We start from the raw sequence: 20,563 nt of genomic DNA, 5'->3' as shown, positions 1-20,563 counted from the left end.
TAGGCTGTTAAACACAATGTCACATTGGGGATGTGCACAAGTGTTTCTAAAAGACAAATTCCTAGAAACAGAAGTGCTGGATCAAAGACTATAAATATTTAACGTTTCCACACATACTGCCAGAGAACCCTCCAAAAACGCTCCACCAAACTACCTTTGGAGTCCATCGAAAACCCACACTCTCGCTTCCATTTAGCCACATTTTAAATGTCCCATCAGAGCAACAACTGAAATTGTGGATCACTAATACATGTTACTTGACAGAAACACAGCACTGAACAATATTTCAATCTCCTAAGAGGTTCTTCAAGGGTCACAAGGACCCCAAGGAATTTACCAATGTCCTCCAACAGCATGCCGCAGCATCCATGAACTTGGCAAACACTTGTGAAATCATCTCCAGGGAGAAGATGCCAAGAAACTTTAAAACTCAGATGGCAAAGATTAGAAGAAAGTTTAAAAAAAGAAAAAAGGAAAAAGAAAAGAAAAGATAAAGAAGAAATCTTTACGATATGGGAACAGTCTCTTTCTAACAGTGGCAGGAGGTGGGGGATCCGGGAGTAGGGAGAGAAAAAGCAAAACTTGGCCAAGTATTGAAAAATGCTCAAGGTATCTTAAACATATGGCAACACATTTTTTTCTTTTATACATAAAGTCCTGATTAGTGTGTGACCATATGTGTTTTTTTCTCACCCTATCTATCCTTGTGATCACAGATCAAGTGCAAGAGAAAAAAAGAGTACCTATAGGAAGAAACAGTTTGTTCTACAATGTGTTCTCTACCTTGACGCCCTCCTATTCCAAAACATTTAACTAAGAACAGGGAAATACCAAGATTCGTTACAGATAAAGGTTCTGTTCAAGCAGCATAAGGTATGAGAGTGCAAGAAATATGAACTAAACACTATACCCTACCTTAATAAGTTCAAATCCAACTTTTTACCTTCACGACCAAGTCATCACTCCTCTGGACTCATTGTAAATTAAGTGCAATGGCATCTTCAATCATCCCCGGGATCATCTTAGACAATTTATTGTGCATTCTCTTCCACATACTAATGGTAATGAATTCCCATGAACTCTCTCCTTTTATCTCTCAAATCTCTGCTAATAGAACGTCCCCATTTTTCATCCTGCCTTCTTCCACCATGGACGGATCCTTAACCCTACAACCAGTGGTCTTCTTCAACTATAAAACCAACTTAATCGATTTCCACCACAAAATCCTTAAATGCTTGCCTATCATTCGCAGATAGATGCTCTATATCACTAGTAGAATACTGTAAGACTTTTCATGGTCCAATACTCTGCGTTATTCCCTCAACTGCCTCCACCCTCCCATATGCTCTAGACTTACTGAGCTCCTTTCTTTCCCCCAGTCACTGCCAGGTCATTTCATGCCTCAAGGCCTCCTCATGTCCTGGAAAACACCTGCCCATCTTTAGCAGCTGGGATCTGGCAGCAACAATTCTGGGAACTTCTCTGACCCCTCCCACTATAGCACAACACCTGGCATACAGTAAGCAATTAATAAGTGTGTTCAATGAATAAGTATCTTCTAGTTACCACAGTAAATAAGAGCAATAGGGAGTTATAAACAGATAATTTAACTGTAAAAAAACAAAGGGAGATTGGGGGCCTGGGTGGCTCACCCAGCTAACTATTCGACTCTTGATTTCAGTTCAGGTCATGATCTCATGGTTGGGGAGATAGAGCCCCACAACGGGCTCTGGGTCGACAGAGTGGAGCCTGCTTGGGATTCTCTCTCTTCCTCGCTCTCAGCCCCTCCCCCGCTCATTCTCCCACTCTCCCTCAAAAATAAATAAATAAAACTTTTTTTTAATTAAAAAAAGGGAGACTGATAAGGGAGAAAGGGGTCAGGCTAGGCATGAAAGTGGAGGGAACTTTGAGCTGGGACTTGAGAGGATGACTCTCAAGACTGATTCCTCTCCAACCATGTGGTTCCAGCAGATGAGACCCTCTCTACTGCAAATGCAATGTCTCCAGGGAAATGATTCTCTTCACAAACGCCACAGGACGCTTTAGAAGAAGAGCACGTAACACAATATTAATACCAAACTCTGAGGTTTTACCGCGGCTTCCATTCTCCCAACGACCAGAGCAGACTTCTACAAGCAGGTTTAATTTTGCTTTACCCTTTAGAGACATTATAAAAAAGAGGCATGGAAATGATATTTTAGGAATTTAATTATATCTTAAGATCACCAGGAGAGCTGATTACTTAAAAGGATCCAATGGTGAAACCTTTTGTAAATCACCCACTAATTTATCTGAATTTCATGGTAGGATCCCCTCAGTGAGTCCTCAAGCCCAGACTCCGACAGGAGTAAATTTATCTGTACATCCACTCACCCGCTTGAAAAATAGGTACCAAATATGCACAAAATGAGATCCTCGGAAGCACAGCAAGAAAAAAAATAAGGACTTATAAACTATAATCCTTGTCCTCAAGGATTCTACATTTCACTAGGGAAATGCAACATACAATCCACACACTACCTACTCACGCGCACATGCATTCTACCACAAGATGTCTATATGAAGAACGTAGTGGCGGGGGGCACAACGTGGGCAGTACGTACTCCACTCCAGAGTGGAGGCCCCGAATTATGCCAGGGGCTTCTGTATGTTACAACTAATGCTCAAAAAGCCGTCCTGCAAGGTATGCCCTCCTTTTATCTCCATTTGACAGCTGACCAAGTCATCAACCCAGGACAATGAAAAGGGGCATTGGATGCCTCCTCCTACAATGTCCTGGCCACAGCTGGAATGCCTCTTAGAACAAGCCTGGTTGGGCACCGCTCAGCCCAACACCAGACGCATCTTACGGACCAGATCGGTCACCACTTGTCTCAATTTTGGATTCCTCAGACAGGGAGAATTGTCCCCATTGCATTGATTCGTAGACTCTTTCTACACAGAAGGAACACATAGGGATGATTCAAAATGCAGAAAACCAAACGGGAAGTACAAAACGGGTGGGAGAAGAAACCACAACCTGCTTTTCTCCAACTCTCTAAGGAGGGCAGGGGGAGAGAAAAAACAGACAGCTTTATAAAAATGCCTCCAATTTCCCCTTGAACTTGCTCCAGATTTCTCTCTCATTTCCCTTTCCAGCAACAAGGACCTACCTAGCATTTGTTACTTTTCGTGTAATAATTACAGAAGTTCTGGGCAAATTCCAAAATTCATGAGCTGCCATCACTTCAAGTAACACAGAAAAATATCTGTCTTAGTCAAGTAAAACTTACAGAGAGATTATTTTCAGTGAGATCCTCTTATTCAATCTATTGGGTTTTTTTTTTTTTCAGCATAATTCTGAAATCCATAAAGAGGTCTTTCCTCTTTTGTTCCTCTCTTGTAATAAGGAAAATGAACCCAAGGATACAAAAGTTATCTTGAACTTACAATGCTATTATTAACAGTTAACAATAATATCTTACATTTATGTTCCCCTTCCTGTCTCTTATGCATGATACTTTCACATTGGACTCAGATATTATGACCCCCTTTTTACAGTAAGAAAAAAAGTAAACACCAGAGAGAGAACCAATCTTCAGAGGATCCCAATGGGACCAGAGCACGCATTTCCAGGCTCCTCAATAAAAAGTTCTCTCTGCTAGATGTTCACAGTGGCACTGTCTGAGAAGCCTACAGAAGTAAAGACTTTGGCATCTCTAATATAACGAGGATGTGTACATCACCCAAAGTGATACGGACAAACGGAAATAACTCAGCTAGTCCTAATGCAAAAATCACACTAATTTTAAGGAACTACTGTCGTGACAATATCCACAGCCCAAAAATATCCGCAAGTCTCCTAAAGTGACTGTGATGTGATGTCAGCATCGGGCACCACACCCCGCCTGCAATGAGCGGGGTTCAGTAACCCAGGGGCGCAGGGGCCCAGAACCACCAACACCCAACCGTCTCCTTGATCTCTATCTCCTGTAGTACATCCTTCTCCACTTATCTTTTTCTTCCTCCCTGGTCCTTTCCACCAGGCTCCCTTCTGAATGCTAACTAGACTTGCTGAGGATATTCCAACTCAAGGGAAAATGCAAGGGAGGAAAAAAAAAAAATTTAAGAGACATTTTCCAAATCTCTGAACAGTTCTATTTATGAGTCAGGCTAACATCTGCTCAAAAACCCAAGCTCAATGTGAGCAGGAGTTGGTAAACCTTTTCTCTAAAGGGCCACAAAAAAATATCCTAGGTCTCTTGGTCAGCCCGCAGCACCTCCTCAACCCCACCATAGACAATACCCAAAGGAATGGGTGTGGCTGTGTTTCAGCAAAACGTCATTCACAATAACAGCAGTGACCTGTACAGTATGGCTTGAGGACAGTTTTGTTTAAACCCTCATTCCCAAATCCCAAATGAGGAGTTCTTGCAAATATAACTGACAAAACTTAGCTTACTCAGCTCTCAAAATAACCACATGACCGCACACTGCCCATCACAGCTACCCACTGAGAACTGCAATTAACAACATCAACAGCAGCAAAAGGAATTAATAATCATGTCAAAAACAGCAGGAATATTAGGTACTGGATGCAAGAGACTATGTTATTTTCCACACATACCATCTTATTTCATCCCCAAAACAACTTTATGAAGAAAACGCTCTTAATCATTCCCCTTTCAAAAATGGAGAACCTGAATTTCCAAGAAATTAAGTGTCTTCCCAAAGTCACAAAAATATTAGGAGATGGGGCACCTGGGTGGCTCAGTCAGTTAAGCGTCTAACTTCAGCTCAGGTCATGATCTCACAGTTCATGGGTCCGGGCCCTGCGTCAGGCTCTGTGCTGACAGCTCAGAGCCTGGGGCCTGCTTAGGATTCTGTGTCCCCCTCTCTCTCTGCCTCTCCCCTGCTCATGCTCTGTCTCTCTCTCTCAAAAATAAATAAAAATTTTAACATAAAAAAATATATTAGAGGAGATAAAATTCCTATTGGAGCCATAGTCTATATGACTTTAAAATTCATATTTTCACATGCCATACCCCCAAAAGCACCAATGATATTATCTTAGGAGGAAGTAAGACAAATCAGTGAATTAGAGGCATGAAATTAAAATCGGGACCATGAAACCAATCTTTCAGAAACGGCCTGCTTCACTTTTGCTAAATTTAAAAACAATTCCCTCTCCAAACAAGGAACCTTTCCTTTAGCAGCCCCGCTGCTCAAGCGGCATTTACACCTAGAGGTGTGTACGCCAGCAGCTCAGAGCCGACCTCGGGCCTGCTGTGGTTTCAGGGCCTTGGTCTCAGGTGCCCAAAGTGACAAGACAACCCCCTCCTGACCTGTCTTTGTCTATTGGCCAAATGCTAAGAAGAGTCTCTGAGGGACCCAAAGCCTTGTTGACCTGCAAAGCAATATTCCGTCACGCTGGTGGGAAGCAACCTCGATACCGTGGAATTTTCAGAAAAAACTAGTTAAAGCAGGTGAACTGTATACCATCAATTGAAATCTGTCTCATTATTTTCTTCTTCTTTTACTTTTTATTTTCTCCATTTCACCCTTAAAAAAGTAACGTCTCTGGTTTTTCCAAACCACTCTATATCCTTTCAGAGGATTCCTCACAGAACTGTCCCAGCCCCTCCACGAAAAAATCAACTAGGCCAGGATTGATGAACAGTAGCCCGTGGACCCTATCCAACTCCATCCACCTGGCCTCCTAGCTTAATACATCCTGTGAAGTAAGAATGGTTCTTCTATTTTTAAATGATTGAGGGGGGAAAAATCAAAAAGAAGTATAATATTTTCTGAAACATGAAAATTATATACAATTCAAATTTCAGTGTTCATAAATAAATTTTTACGGAAACCCAGCAAGTTTATCTAGGATTACCCATGACTGCCTTTGCACCACAGTGCAAGAGAGACCACACATACCCTACAAAGCCAAAGATATTTACTGTCTGGATTTTTTACAGATAAGAGGTGCCAAAAGCCTGACACTGAACTATTAGCCCTTCTGCTGATAGAGGCAGTTCCCAAATCCATTCCAGAAATGCATTCCAGAAAGGCAAAATGGAGACTCATTACATCCGGTAGAGTTAATGATATCAACAATCCTCCTTTTCAAAGACCACACCACATACAGCCATTCTTAACTGAGTAATGGGGAAAAGTTTTAGGTCTTTCATTTCTTCCCTGCCACTTAGAATTGGAGACACTGATGGGATATAACTTCCAATTTCCTGACTAACAGCATTATTATTCTAAATGGATGAACTGTAAATAGCAGGCCACTTTACGCCTCCTCCTAACTGATACCGGAGCCACGGGGTGCTGAATGATAAATTTTCTTCGGGTTTCTTGGCAATAAGCTATATATATATATATACACGTAATTTTGGCCTTCATCTTGAAAGTTCCTTCATTTATCAGAGCAAAAAGGGTCTAATTAGATAATTCTAATCACAAGAAGTTGGGTGTGATGGAAGACTTCAGAATCACTATCTGTTCCTCGCAAAACAAAACAGATAGGCTATTCTCCCTGTAGGGGCAGGAGATTTATCAATAGACAAAAGGATACAAAAAGCCAATAGATAAGGTGTAATTAAAGATCAAGCCTATAAATTTTACGCTGACATAAATTTAACAAGATTTGCAGGTGGAAATTCAGGATTTAAAACCAGAACCTCATTACGAAAACCACGCTTTCAGTTCTATACGCAATGACACTGCATAAACACAGATTTATTATTAATACTAATACCCCTTGCCTTCAAGCCTTTTCATACAAATTATTTGAATTATTTAGTGCCACTGTAATTTCCCAAGTTGTCTATCTTTTTCAATCATTCCTCCTTAATTGGCTACAATACATTTTCCATATATCTTTAAGCATTGAAATCTCTTTTAGAAATAACAATCCACCTTTCATACTTTTGAAGCACAATCCAGAAACGTCCGTGTATTCTTGTAGGGCTTCATTTTTATTTCCCCCTTAAAACATAAGGAAATTATTTGCAATGTGATATTCAACATACTTTTAATAATGTTGTCTTCACTGGTTGGAAGGCTACAAGTTTAAAAGTGAAAATGAAAAGAATTGCAGAATACCACAGAGGGCTGAAATACATTCAACTAACAAGATCCAACTTGCAAATAAAGTTGCATTTCTTTTAGATTAAAGCGTAAGATCATTTTGATATGTGACGCTTTGTAATATTTAGCAGACATTTAACAGCTGAAGACTAGTCTTACAGTTTCTGCTTTCTGAAATCACAGCCGCTGAAAAGACAAGAGAAGAAAAGGCTGTGTCTTTTGGGAAATTACAAGTTTGGTACAATAACTCATTAACAAGTAAAGTTCAGAAATAAATGCAAATTGAGGGGGAAAAGCAGGTTGAGATAACAGGTGGGAGAGATAAATTAAGGTACTTGTAACCTTGAGGAAAACCAGGCTCGAGTGCTGAAACTTTTAGCGAACTAGCAAAGGTCTGAGCAAACAAGTTAGGCGTGAAAGTGATTTTTAGAGTACTTTTCAGGGAGCTAAATGGGGTGGTTGCTGGTCTGTGTGACCCTGGTCGGAACCCATCAACTCACCAGAGTAGGCCCAGTACGGGTCACCGGAAGCCTTACGCCTGCGGATCTGCGCTGAGCTGCTGTGTCTGTTCTCGTGCAGGGCCCCGACGTAGCCTTCTGTCAAGGCTGGAAGAGAGGGAGAGCGCAATGAGTTCACTGGACAGAGGAAAGGTGTCAAACACGCCCCGTGTGACTTCCCAGAAGCACACACCTCAGGGATAATGGAGTAGAACCTCCTGACTTTACAGAAAAACAACTATAGGATAACCTAGAGAGATTACCAGGATTCCTACGAATACTAAGAGTAGCTTACAATGAGCCTTTGCTTTGTGCCACCAAGCATAATGCACTAAGCCCTTGACATAGAGTATCTTACATATTCTGCAGAACCCAACCAGGCAATACATCCAGTGGTCCCAATACCGAGACCATTCTATAGACAAGCAAACTGAACCTTCCAGAAGTCAAATAACTTTAACCCGACCAAGGTCCTACAACTAGTAGACTTGGAACCCATGGTTTTGGTTCGGGCTACATCAAGAAGCCCATTCCTAGCTGCAAGAGGCCTCACAGGCTTATTTGATCTTCAGAGAGAAGAGATCATTTGATCTCTTTTATGGCTGGAGGAATTAAGGCTCAGAGACACTAAGTTACTGGACCCAGGTAACACAGGTAAGCACAAAACACATCGGGGAACTGAACATAATCATGCCTGCATCAAAGCCAGGGCCCCAGCCATCCAAACACATCACAGCCTCAGGCCTGGGAGACTTCCTGTAGTGAGTACAGGTCCTCCGCATCCTTTGGACCCCAAAGAGTCCCTTATTATCCCTGAAGATATGAACCGCAAAACCCACAAGGTCAAGGATGCTCAGAAAGGAGACCCTATTGAATGATGTATTTTTTGAAAACTCACAATGAATCCAATCTTCTCTGCCATCACCTAGAGCTTTCCTCTGCCTGTTACAGCGTTCAAAGTCCTCCTCTCCCAGCCAGTTCATGAATGTAAATTTCCCTTGTGAGCCCACACCCAAATGCACTGACATGTAAGAAGACAAATACCACAGGTGCCCAGAATCCAAAATGAAATGGAATTACACTTCAAACAATACACCCCAGCTGTCTATGTTAATATTTAAATGCACCCAAACAAAATCAAGTGTGCTTTTAAAAAGCAGGGGAAATGGTTAGGAGAACTGTAGATTCAATTTAAGATTAAGAAGGCACCAGGAAAACAGTGCATTCTCCATTCTGAATTAGTCTAAGTAATGATAGTGATGTCACCATGATGGCAAATTAGGAAACATGTAAAGTACAGACAGTCCCCAACTTATGATGGGCTGACCTACCCATTTTTCAACTTCACAATGGTGCAAAAACCACACACAGTCAGTGGGAACCGACCCTCAAATGTTGAATTTGGATCTTTTCCCCAGGCTGGCAGTAACCCGGGTCAGATCTTCTCTCTTGATGCTGGGCAGCGGAGGCCACAGCTACCTGTCAACCCCAGGATCTCAAGGGTCAACGGAGAACACACTTCCAACCATCTGTGCTCATACACCCGTTGCTTTTCACATTCCGTAGAATATCCAATAAATTACACGAGACATTCAACGTAGTTATTATAAGCTAGATTTTGTGTTAGATAATTCAGCCTAACTGTAGGCTAACGGAAGCATTCTGAGCATGTTCAAGGCAGGTTGGGCTAAGCTATACTATTCAGTAGGTTAAATGTATTAAATACATTTTCAACGCAGCATATTTTCCACTTATGATGAGTTGATGAGGACATAACCCCCAACAGAAACTGAGGAAGATCTGTGCTTTATGCATGTCAACTCCAAAGACTGATTTAAAAAAGAAATGCTTGAACTAGGAACAAAGATATTCAAAGACACATCTGAAAAGTAAACCTGATATCATTTGTTTGCTCATTGGTCCTGAACATCAAAAACTAAACATTACCCATTTTTAAAGTATGATAAAAGTTTAGGTAGACACTAACCACTCCATCCTACTATTCTGCAGGTAAGTTATGCAGAGATCCAGGAAGTTGACCATTCTAAACACCTAGAGATCTAAACTAAAATTTTCCATCTCCCACACTCCGATTTTTTCCCAACACTAAAGCACACTACATAAATAATTGTTCAGCTTATTTGTTTTCTGTGCATGTGGGAAACTTTTTTATGTATCTGTTTAATATGCTTCCTAGAGCTAGTTCACTCTAAATAATTATTCCCAAATAATCCTTCCTTTTTCTATCAAGGCAATGAGCAAAACACTCCCAAACGCAGAACTGTGACCTCCATTAGGGTACGTGGTTGAGCCTCAATATCCTTGCCTGTTAAATGAAGCAAAAAGTAGCAACTTCATAGCATTGTCACAAAAACAACACAGGACACTGAGCAGAGCAACTAAGTGCTGGGCATAGAGTGATTTAAAAATACCTAGTAATATAGAAGAAATTTGTTGTTACAGAAGACTCCGATTTTGTCATTATCATACCCCATGCCCCACCTACCCGTAAGTCATGCAGTGAATAGCCTGCCCTGGCACCCCATCCTCTCCAGCTCCAGGTAGGGGGAGTAGGGGCGGGGGGCGGGGGTGGCTTGTTTGGCTTAAGCCAGCCAATCATTGTAAACCATGCCTCTCTCTGGTCCCAGTGACATGCTCGGCAAAGGGGACACCAGTCAATCAGAGAGATTCCCAGCTCCTCCTGGAGCTGTTAGGGCGGATCCAGAAAGCCTCAGGAGCTTAGGCGGGGTCAAGAAGATCAGCAGAGGAGCTCAAAAATATAACCCCGCCAGGAACAGCAAAATCCATAGACCAATTCTGTTGACAAAATTTAAGCCCATGACAAAGGTAATTTGAAACTGTTCCTGTGGGAAACTTTCCATGTACATGAACAAATTACTTGCCAAAGCTCTCTTTTCTGTCCCTTGTATACAAAAGATCCCCAGTGCATACTCTAAGGGTGACCTTGGTGACCTTCAAATGAGACCATTTCTGGGATCATCAATTTCTCCAGGCCTAAAAGGCCATTGTCGGACTAGAGCTCTAATTCTCAATTTGGATGCTCTAAAAACCAAACAAACAAAAACAAATCCATGCCCTGAAAGCTACCATTGGAGATGCAGATTCAATTGATCTGGGGTGGGACCAAGATATAGCACACAGGTACTTTAAAAATAATAATTTAAAAAAAAGTCCTTCAGGTGATTTGATTTTGAAGACAGATTTAAACACACACACACACACACACACACACACACACACACACACACAATTTCCTGCTGAGCTAGACCAGAGACTCCCTTCAACTCTGACATTCTCTCAACTCCCCTTCACAAGCCTGGAACCCGACTGGCTAAGCTACCCCTGGGAAAAGGTGGTCAGGGCAGGATGAACCCCTACTGCAGAAGTCACAGCATCAACCTCAGACGGTGGCTAAATCTGAACGGAACCAGAAAAGCTCACACACAAATGAGCCAGATAGAAAGGGAAAGGAGGAATGGAATTATCGTCAAGGATATTCATTTATGCCTTTTACAGAAGATGTTATCTAGAATCCCAATCTCACAACCCATGCCCCCTTTTATGCTGAAAAGGAGGTGCTTTTCACTTTCCAGAACCTTTGAGAAGACCAGGGAGGGGAACAAAGGAGGACCACGGCTCCAGCACCGTCTCTCATTGGAGCCACTTTCATGTGGACAGCGTCAGGTGCCTGGGTGGCTCAGTTGGTTAAGCATGTGGACAGCGGTGGTAGCCATCTTGCTGGAAAAGCAAACCCAGAGCTTGGTGAGGTAAGCAGGTTTGGGGATCCCACACCTGCCAGCTTGCCAAGCATCCTAAACTATCAGGGGAAAAAGCAAACCTACAAAGATATATCCAATTCAAGAAACAAGGGAGGTATAACCATCAGAAGGTCCTGCCCCGACAGGGCCAAGTAACGGAATCCATACCTTCCCAGCCATCCATACACAGTACACTGTGGTCTACGGGGCCTCAGTGGAGGGGCCGAGCCGTCTAAAGGGAGTTCTCCTAGGACAAAAACAAGACGTGTGTATGTGCTGGATACAGGCCAACTGACCAGAGGTAACAGAGGGCTGAGCCATCCCAGGGAAGGTGGGTCAGCCCCATCATCACCCCAAAGCACTGAGGTACAATGTGGGCAAGGTGAAGAAGGGGCACCTGCTTCTGAAGGACACACTGCACGGCCTCAGAGGGGCTCCAAGCTCCCAAAGATAAGGAGCTCTCAACCTACCAACCATGATGGAGTCCGGCATATGGTAGGTAATCAATCACCACACACACACACACACACACACACACACACACACACACACGAACAACATGAAGGCTGATGGGGTCTGTGCGGGGGGATGAGAGTGTGTGCGTCCATCTGTGTAGATGTATACATGTGTGTTTACATAAGCCGCAAGTAAAACCACCACCTTCCCACTGCCTCACTTTCTACCCGCTGCCCACTTACAAGAGCAAACGTTTAAAACATGAAGCTGGAGGGAATGATCCCGAGTCCCTCATAAGCGACCGTTCAGGGAGGCAACTCAGAAAGGACCAGGGAAGCAAAGGACTTTATCACCCGACACCAGATTTCTTTTTAAGACATAAACTATTCGTTAAAGATGACTATATTTAGTTTTCCCTTTTATTCCAGTAATGTGTGATTTCTTTTTCCCTAAGAACACAAGCATGTATGAAGGGCCCTTGTATAATTTAAAACAAAACAAAAATTTTAGTCCCCTCTTCAAATGTATTTTCGCCACATAATAAGGCTTTTTTAAAAAACAACTTTTAGAAATTATTGGAACAGCAGTCAAAAATGTGTATTGAGTATATTAAACAACATAATATTTTATTGGCAAGGAGCAGAGATTTGCAAAAAGAACAAATTTGTGGTTCCCAAGTAAAGATACAGACTCAGCACACCAAATTCAATCAATTTTAATACTCTTTGTACTCTTTAAACTCAAACAGCCAACCACCAGCAGCATGGCAATGGTATGGTAAGGCTATGAATCATGCTATTGATTTTCAATATCTTCTGTGCAGAAAATTAAATTATGCAAATGCATGCCTTTACGGATCCTTACCTTAATGCGAAATTACATACTTGCTTATGTCAGCAACTTAATTACACAATTAAAAATGGAGCATGCTTATGAAAGTATGTATTTTCATTCTTCAGAATAGACAACACGTATAAATCTGCCTGTGGTTATCGTGGGACTCACAAGAGGGAGGAGTCCGTGGTGGGCAAACATGTATGTACTGTATCAAGTTCTACAGCACCGAGCCCACCACGGTTAATGGAGCTGAAGTCATCTGTCAGCAGAAAGCTCAGGAGGGCTTTTAATGCTGTGATAATGCTTCAAGGAATTGGGATCACCGTGATGGAACAAGTGTAGAAGACACACAGGACATTCTCTAACAGGGCACAATGCTAGAGACTCCACCTCGAAGAGGTGGTCTCCAGTGCAACTTCAACCAACACACACACACACAAGGCTAACACACCTAGGCAAGAGGACGATCAAACCTGGGCAGCCTCCGAGGGTCTGGACGGTATAATAATGAAACGAGTTTAGAAAGTTAATACCCAGCTACTCCCCAACATCCAGGAGAATTTGAGCTTCTCAATTTTGACAGGATGAAAGTGAAGATTTCAAAACCAATAGCATTAACTAGCCAATGACGCTTACGCCTCGCTCAGCAGGAAGAAGCTTAAGTCAGGTTGGTTGCTATGCAGAGGGGGAAATGAGTGACAGGTATTTTCATCAGGGAGATTTCATAAACTCTACCCTCTCTCAGAACTTCTCCGGAGCCTACCTCATTTCCAGCCTGAAGCCAAAAAGATAAAAATGTTTCCAGACCCAAAGGCCCAATCCTTTCCTATAAAAATATCCAAAGAGTTACCTACCACTGAAGATATCAACGGAACTGTTTCCTGTGTGCATGATTTAATTTCCCAGAGCCACCGGACAGAGTTTATAACAATAAATGTTTGTATTCTGGGAATATAAAAGCAGATGCATATCCCATCTGCCTTAACTGTATCTTCAGGAGGATTCTGTGTAATCTTGACTCTCCGTGTTTCCCAGAAATTTTGACTTGGGGGAAATATTAAAAAAAGAGTCTCAAGCTGTCTGAACTCTACTGTGTTAATCTGCAGGCGGAACATTTTTCCTACAAAGAGACCAGCCCTTCTAAACACTACATTAAATAACATTCCTGACACAGGGTCTTTCCTTAGGCTCCACAGTCAGAGAGAAGGGTCACTAAATCGACGGGGGAGAAAACTAAATGCAGTTATGTAATGATGGAAAATATTTTTTCCCCAAACTGCAAATGTGTGAATTAAAATCACAGAGTACAACTAACATCTTGTTGTTTTCTGACAAAGATGATACATTTACATACGCATTTGGGTGTCTGAAAATGAGCGGAAGTCTGAGATGCCCACCAAGAAAAAAAGACATACGGTCACTAGGCATTTCAAAATATCCACAGCTTTCCTTCCCGTGACTGTTTTCATCTGGCCATACTGAACGAGCAGGGTGCACTGGGTCCCAGCTACGCCGTGACCGAGACGGAAAGTAGTTGTAGAGCAGAGGTTCCATGCAGGTGAAACCCGACTACGTTTCGAGAAACCGGACTACGTTTTATGATGCGAACAGGCCCGAGTTCCACCTACAACATGGTCACACGTCTTCTTGCACCCAAAGCAAAACAGTGTAGGGACACTTCAAGGTATTTTCACTTAACTCTATGTCCAGTTCTAGGTCATTCCAAGGGCCTCAGAAGCCTAGAAGAATCCGTCAGTTCCCATCCCAATTTGAAAATATCAGAAGGAAGACGTTCTGGTTCTCTTGTGCCAGAATGAAAATTACTTAAGAGGATGGATGGACGGCTCTCACACAGAGTCCTAGTTCTCTGCCAGAGTTACTGCCAAAAATAAGCCCACTAAAAATAAGGACAGGCACTCACACTTTCACATCCAGAATGCGTATTTCCATAATGGCAGACAAGCAGTTAAGCAGGCTGTTTATATCTATTATAACAGCTCATACAACAAACAAATTAAAGATCCCTCAAGGATGGCAAAATCTCTAACAAGCATAATTTTCTCTGAATTTTAAAGAGCATTTAAGAACATTAAATCCCACACAATAGTCTAAAATGAATAAATCTTTATCTTTTTTGTGCCTACAATGGGTAAAAGTATCAAATCATAGTTAAAATAATTAAACATTCTGATCAGCCTCTCATCTCCTTTGTGCCTGTATTCCAATTAATCGCAGTAAAATGTACTCGGTGAGCATCCCAAAGAGTAGAATCAAGAAGTGTGTTCCTTTGTACCTACTGCATTACAAATGGTCCCCTCCAGTTGTTTGCCTATGGAGCTCACCTCAAACACAATAGACTATATTACAGTAGATTACCTATTTTATCATATTCAAATGTACTTGTTGTCCTGGCTATAAAAATACAGTTTTTTCACCATCTGAAGTGATAAAGAGACCTACTGTAGAGCCATGACATTTTTTTTTTAAGTAAAACAGATTACAATTCAAGGGAAAGAGGAATCTTCCAGCAATGTAGTATCCTGGGGGGGGGAAGAACACAAAGTAGGTTGTAAAAATGACCATACTACCTAAGTCAGTTAGAGAAGCAAAAGACTGATCTTATTATTTTACTCTCAAATAACAGTGATTACAAAAAGCAGAATCTAATTTTTTTAATATTTTTATTTATTTTTGAGAGAGAGCAAGACAGAGTATGTGCAGAGGAGGGACAGAAAGAGAGAGGGAGCCCCAGAATTCAAAGCAGGCTCCAGGCTCTGAGCTGTCAACACAGAGCCCAAGTGAGGTGAGATCATGACCTGAGCCAAAGCCGGACGCTTAATCAACTGAGCCACCCAGGTGCCCCAAAGCAGAATCTATATTTCTAATCAGACAAGACTAAAAGAGTCAAAAAAAATTAGAGCCATCTCTCTGTTATTAACTATATCCTAGTTTAAAAACTTTAGAAATAGAAACAGATTCTTTCCAACAACTCCAAGGAGAGGCACACCTACAGAACAGATTTATACGGAGGCCTGTTACACATTTGTAATAAAAATCTAAAAAATATCACGGTTCACTCGTCCTTAGAGCCAGCCTTCTAAAACAGAACTGGACTCCTGGTTTCAAATATCTTATAACGTAAGAGAGAAATAAATCAACCAACTCTTCTGATCCACCTTAAAATTGTTTGGTTCTCAAGGAATCAAGCCTCTTGATTTTACAAGATTATCAAGAAAACGAGTTAGTCACGGAGATGACTGTGGTAATGTCAATTGCCACAAATCGGTACTTGCAAGTTTACAACTTGCCATCACTCTGAATCCGTAATGATCAACAGAACCGGCAAATACAGATCAGATACGATACCCTGGTGGCCACTGTGTTGAACACAGTCACCAATCGCTCCAGATAGTCTGATTCACCCATGGGGGGGGGGGGGGAGTGTGGTGTGTGTGTGTGTGTGTGTGTGTGTAAGTGTTTGGCAACATGGGGAAATCCAGAGAGAACCCTGATACTGTATTTTGTAATGTGATTTGGACTTTGTTCCCAAATAGCAACAATATGTTATGTGAATAGCAATTAGCGCTTTCAAGAAGAATCATAACCCCACCCAGTTCCATTTTATCATTTATATTTCATTTCCTCTCTAGTCTCTATGGCCATCAGAGTTTGCCACCCATTGTCTCACCCAATTAGAAGCTAGTCACGAACTCTTATTGCCTATGCAGCAGATACATTATTAAAAGCACCCTCAATACAATGGCTCGTTTAATTCTTCCAGTAATCTTGTGGCTTAGGTACAGTTACTCAAAAAAGGGGTGTAACATGCCCAAGAACACAAAGCCCTGAACAAGACATTACCCTTAAACCTACAAAAATAAAACTGGCTACAATTATTCTTTACAAAATTGACGTCTGCTAATCATCAAAATACCTGTGAGTTAACAGCTACTATATACTTGCTCAAAAGTGAAAAACGGCTTCTTCTACATAGGTCTCAGAAAACTAAAAACATAATAATTTTATTTTTATTATTTTTTTAAAGTAAGCGCTATACCATCAGGAAGCCTGAACTCATGATCTCAAGATCAAGAGTCCTACGCTCTTTCGACTGAGGCAGCCAGGTACCCCCATAAACATAATAATTTTAAAAGAAAGAAGTTTTCTAGGCCCTTCTTCTCACCACTATTGGCAACTGTCAACGATAAAATCATGTTCCAATAATACTAACAGAAAACTAGAGTGATTTTTCTAACATGATGTGGAGAATATCCAATTACAGTTATACAAACATTGGTCATTGTCTGTAAAAAAGAAAGTCACTTTTATTCAGGCAGAAATGAATATAAAGTTACAACTTGAGTTGGGAAACAAAGTGAGACAGATTACTAAACTCTCTTCATTCATATTTTCCTTTGTTTAAAATCTGTCATTGTGACTGCCTGATAAATTTTTATCCTTGAGAATAAAAGATAAACCTCATAACTTGGGTCTTTTCTATAGTTGAGTCATTTATAAATACACAGTCCCTATGAAATATCGGAAGAAAAATATTAAAGGAAATGGGTATTTTTTTTGCAGAACAAAAATAAATGGACAAAGAAAACTTACCTAAATGATACTGGGTACTTATTTCCAAACCAGCCCCCGCATAATGTGCCCAGTATCAAAAATACTAACAAAGATAATATGTAATCATGGTAAACTGTAGAAAACACATTGTGGGGGCACCTGGGTGGTTCAGTCAGTGGACTGTCTACCTCTTGATTTCAGCTCAGGTGGTGATCTCATGATTCAGGGGATAGAATCCCATGTCTGACTCTGTGCGGACAGCAAAGAAATTGCTTGGGATTCTCTCTCCCCATCCCTCCTCCATTCATATGTGTGCACACACACATACTCTCTCAAAATAAATAAATGTGAAGGGAAAAAAAAAAAAAAAGAGAGAACACATTGTAGCCATAAATTCTAAGTCCTGGGCTTGAGGTACTCAAATCATCACACCTTTTTGCTCAACACACCAATCAGAGTGCACACAGACCTGACTGGCATAGTAAACCCAGAAACCTGTAGTTTCTGGAACCATGTAAAATCCTGCCAGCCAGCCACTCAGTGGCCTGGAGTATCTATTCCCCAGAGCTTTGTGCTTCTGGTCCACAAAGTGCCTACTCCATCTTCACACTTACTATCTGTTTAAGTTATTTTTAACTCCTCTGGCTAAAAAGAGAATTTCTCAAGAGTTTGGTAAGGTGTAGGCAAGTATTCGTTGTAGTAGGATGCTGCTACATCAAGACAGTCAAGAATGCATGCCCCACATTGCTCCTGCCCTCTGGGAGTTTCCAGTCAACTAGTAGGCCAATCTATCAATATATAAGTTAGGGGTGCTTGGGTGGCTCAGTTGGCTAAGCATCTGACTTCGGCTCACATCATGATCTCATCATGAATCCGAGCCCCGGGTCAGCTCAGAGTCTGGAGCGTGCATCAGATTCTTCATCTCCCTCTCTCTCTCTCTGCCCCTCCCCTCCTTGTGCGCTCCCTCTCTCTTTCTCTCTCATTCAAAATAAGTTATAATTGACATGCATGGTGGAACAAATATCAAAATTAAATGAAACACACAGTATAGCCATAGAGAATACAAGTAGAGAAGGAATGTACTAAGAGTAATCAAGGAAGGAGAGAACATTTTAGCTGAAGGCATTCGCAAGACAGAAGGATAGAGTCCAAGGTGGAGGGACAGAAAGTAGGAAGATTTTGAGGCAGGAGAGCGTATGGGATAAGAAGAAGGCCAACCTGGCCAAAGCTCAGGGAGCTAGCCGAGTGATCACAAGGAGGCTGAGGATAAGGAAGGGCAGGACCCCACAGAACCATGACGGGCTTTGAAATGAGCTTGGGGAAGCACCCAAGGACTCCAAGGGGGCAGTCAATTAGGTCTGATATGTGCTTTCCTCTAAAACACCTTTATTGAAATGTAATAGTTTTATGCAACGGTTGCAGTAATCTATTTTTAGAATATTTTTATCAATGCTTTCAAAAGGTGACTGTGCTGTGCAGGGGACAGATTGGAGGCAGCCAAGAGCAGAAAACAGTGGCTTATCACCCGGGAGGGCCCCCAGGGGGAGGCAAGACAAATCACTCATTAATTGTGTATTTGCACCTGCCTGCAGGGGAGTGTTGCTGCTGGAGGCAACGTTTAGGAGAGCAAACAGTAGCTTAGTATTTACAGTTACCTGGTCAAAATCCTACTCGACTCTTCTAGTTTGATTTTGCTAATATTTTCTACAACCTCCCCTTTGCCTTTTTCACCTGCATGAAGATTTGCACTAATGTGATGAAGCAATTAATTGCTTATACAGTACATGTCAATAAAAATAGATTAACAGTTAATGAGAAGCAAACCAGATACAAACTATTTGCAAACAAAATGAGGAAAAGAAGGCAAGAATAGTCATTATACTATATTTTCTCTTGGAGGTATAGACTGCATAAAATCATACCCTCATTATCACACAAGAAATATAATTCTCTGCCCATATGACAACTGTAGCACACAGCATACTATTATGGATTTCAGAAGAGACCTAGCTGGGTTATTTTTTTAAAGGACAATGTCATTACTGCTTAAATATGGACACGTGCATGGCTTTAAACCCAATTTGACTTCTCTCTGCCTCCCCAAACAATCCTCAAAAGAAATCTCTCTCTTCCACCAGTTACGTATAGCAATGAGGTATGAAAACCTAAGTAAAGGGTAATTAACTAATAAGTTATAAATATACATATAAATCTATGGTAATTCATCTCTGCAAAATGACAAGGATTTTTGTCTTTAGCCACTGTTCAGGATTGTCTATCATCACGAAAATGTATTCCAGGACAAATACGCTTTGTGGGTGGTAAGGAGGTATATTACCACATACATCCTTCTCTCTGTTATTCAAAGTCCAGAGGATGATTTCTCCCTCCTCAAACACTGGGAAATAGACCTCCCATCAGCTGTATTTGATTCAGCCAAGTAGGCTGGACCTAGGGAGTTTAAAGTAAAACATAATCCAGAGAATTTAATGTTGCTGGTCAGAATATCCCAGGGCTACAAATTCATTTTTGTTATCTCTGTTTTTATTAGGTGTTAGTTTTGCATCCTTTCCGGCAAGAATGAGGCTTGCTTTGTTCCCTTCAACTGCAGAAAGAAATCAGAAGAAATATCCTGCATTCTGCTTGCTTGAAGAGGAGTTATTAACTTGAAATAACACAATGCAAGTCTCAAGGAAAATCATTTGAAAGGGCTATTACAATCTTAAATAAAATGATTTAATTAAAAATTCTAACCACATAAAAACTGTCACCAGATCACATCAAGACGGCTAAAGCATTTCTGTCTGAGTCGGCTTTAACTAGCTTTAAAAGCAGTTGGGTAAACTAATTATATGGGGGTGGGGGTGGATTTTTTCCCTTTTCTGGAAAAGGAGCTATTTTACCAATAGTCCTTTTCTGGTAAAGAAATGGCAGCTATTAAATAAGTAGAGGTTCTTTTTTTTTTTTTTTTTTTTTTTTTGGCTGTGCTTTTTCTAAAGCCTTCTAGGACTCTAACCAATTATACCACAAGATCCTTTTGAAGAGTCAAATGGAACAGCAGTTTTAAGACTTCAAAAAGCTCAAATCTAAAATTGAAAGTTTCAGTTCAATATTGCCTTTTCCCCCTCTCAATATCTATTTGTATACAAGGAGTTGAATGAAATCAATTGCAAGGAGCCTTTTCAACTCTGAATTTTAATCCTTTTATGAGTCTGCAATACAGTCAATCAAACTGGGAATGGGAAGGAGAAGAGAAGGACAGTTTCCTTTTTTTTTTAATAAATATAATGAAGTCAAAAGGAAATTTTGTATCTTTGGAGGTTTCCCAATTAGGCAAAACGGAAT

At 41.1% G+C, this 20,563-nt stretch overlaps 1 protein-coding gene across 3 annotated transcripts in view; it reads right to left on the bottom strand.

Annotated features, from left to right (window-relative positions):
• PTPRG (protein tyrosine phosphatase receptor type G) overlaps positions 1-20,563 on the bottom strand; it is a 712,019-nt gene that overhangs the window by 526,678 nt on the left and 164,778 nt on the right. For all 3 annotated transcript variants that reach the window (XM_029916842.1, XM_029916841.1, XM_029916840.1), the window contains exon 2: positions 7,578-7,682. In XM_029916842.1, coding sequence (XP_029772702.1) covers positions 7,578-7,682 — 105 coding nt within the window. The remainder of the gene's footprint in view (positions 1-7,577; positions 7,683-20,563) is intronic.

This window comes from Suricata suricatta, chromosome 12 (assembly GCF_006229205.1).
Source record: "Suricata suricatta isolate VVHF042 chromosome 12, meerkat_22Aug2017_6uvM2_HiC, whole genome shotgun sequence".
In the NCBI taxonomy this organism is placed as follows: Eukaryota; Metazoa; Chordata; class Mammalia; order Carnivora; family Herpestidae; genus Suricata; species Suricata suricatta.
The sequence above is the reverse complement of the archived record's forward strand: the minus strand, read 5'-3'. Positions and strand labels throughout refer to the sequence as shown.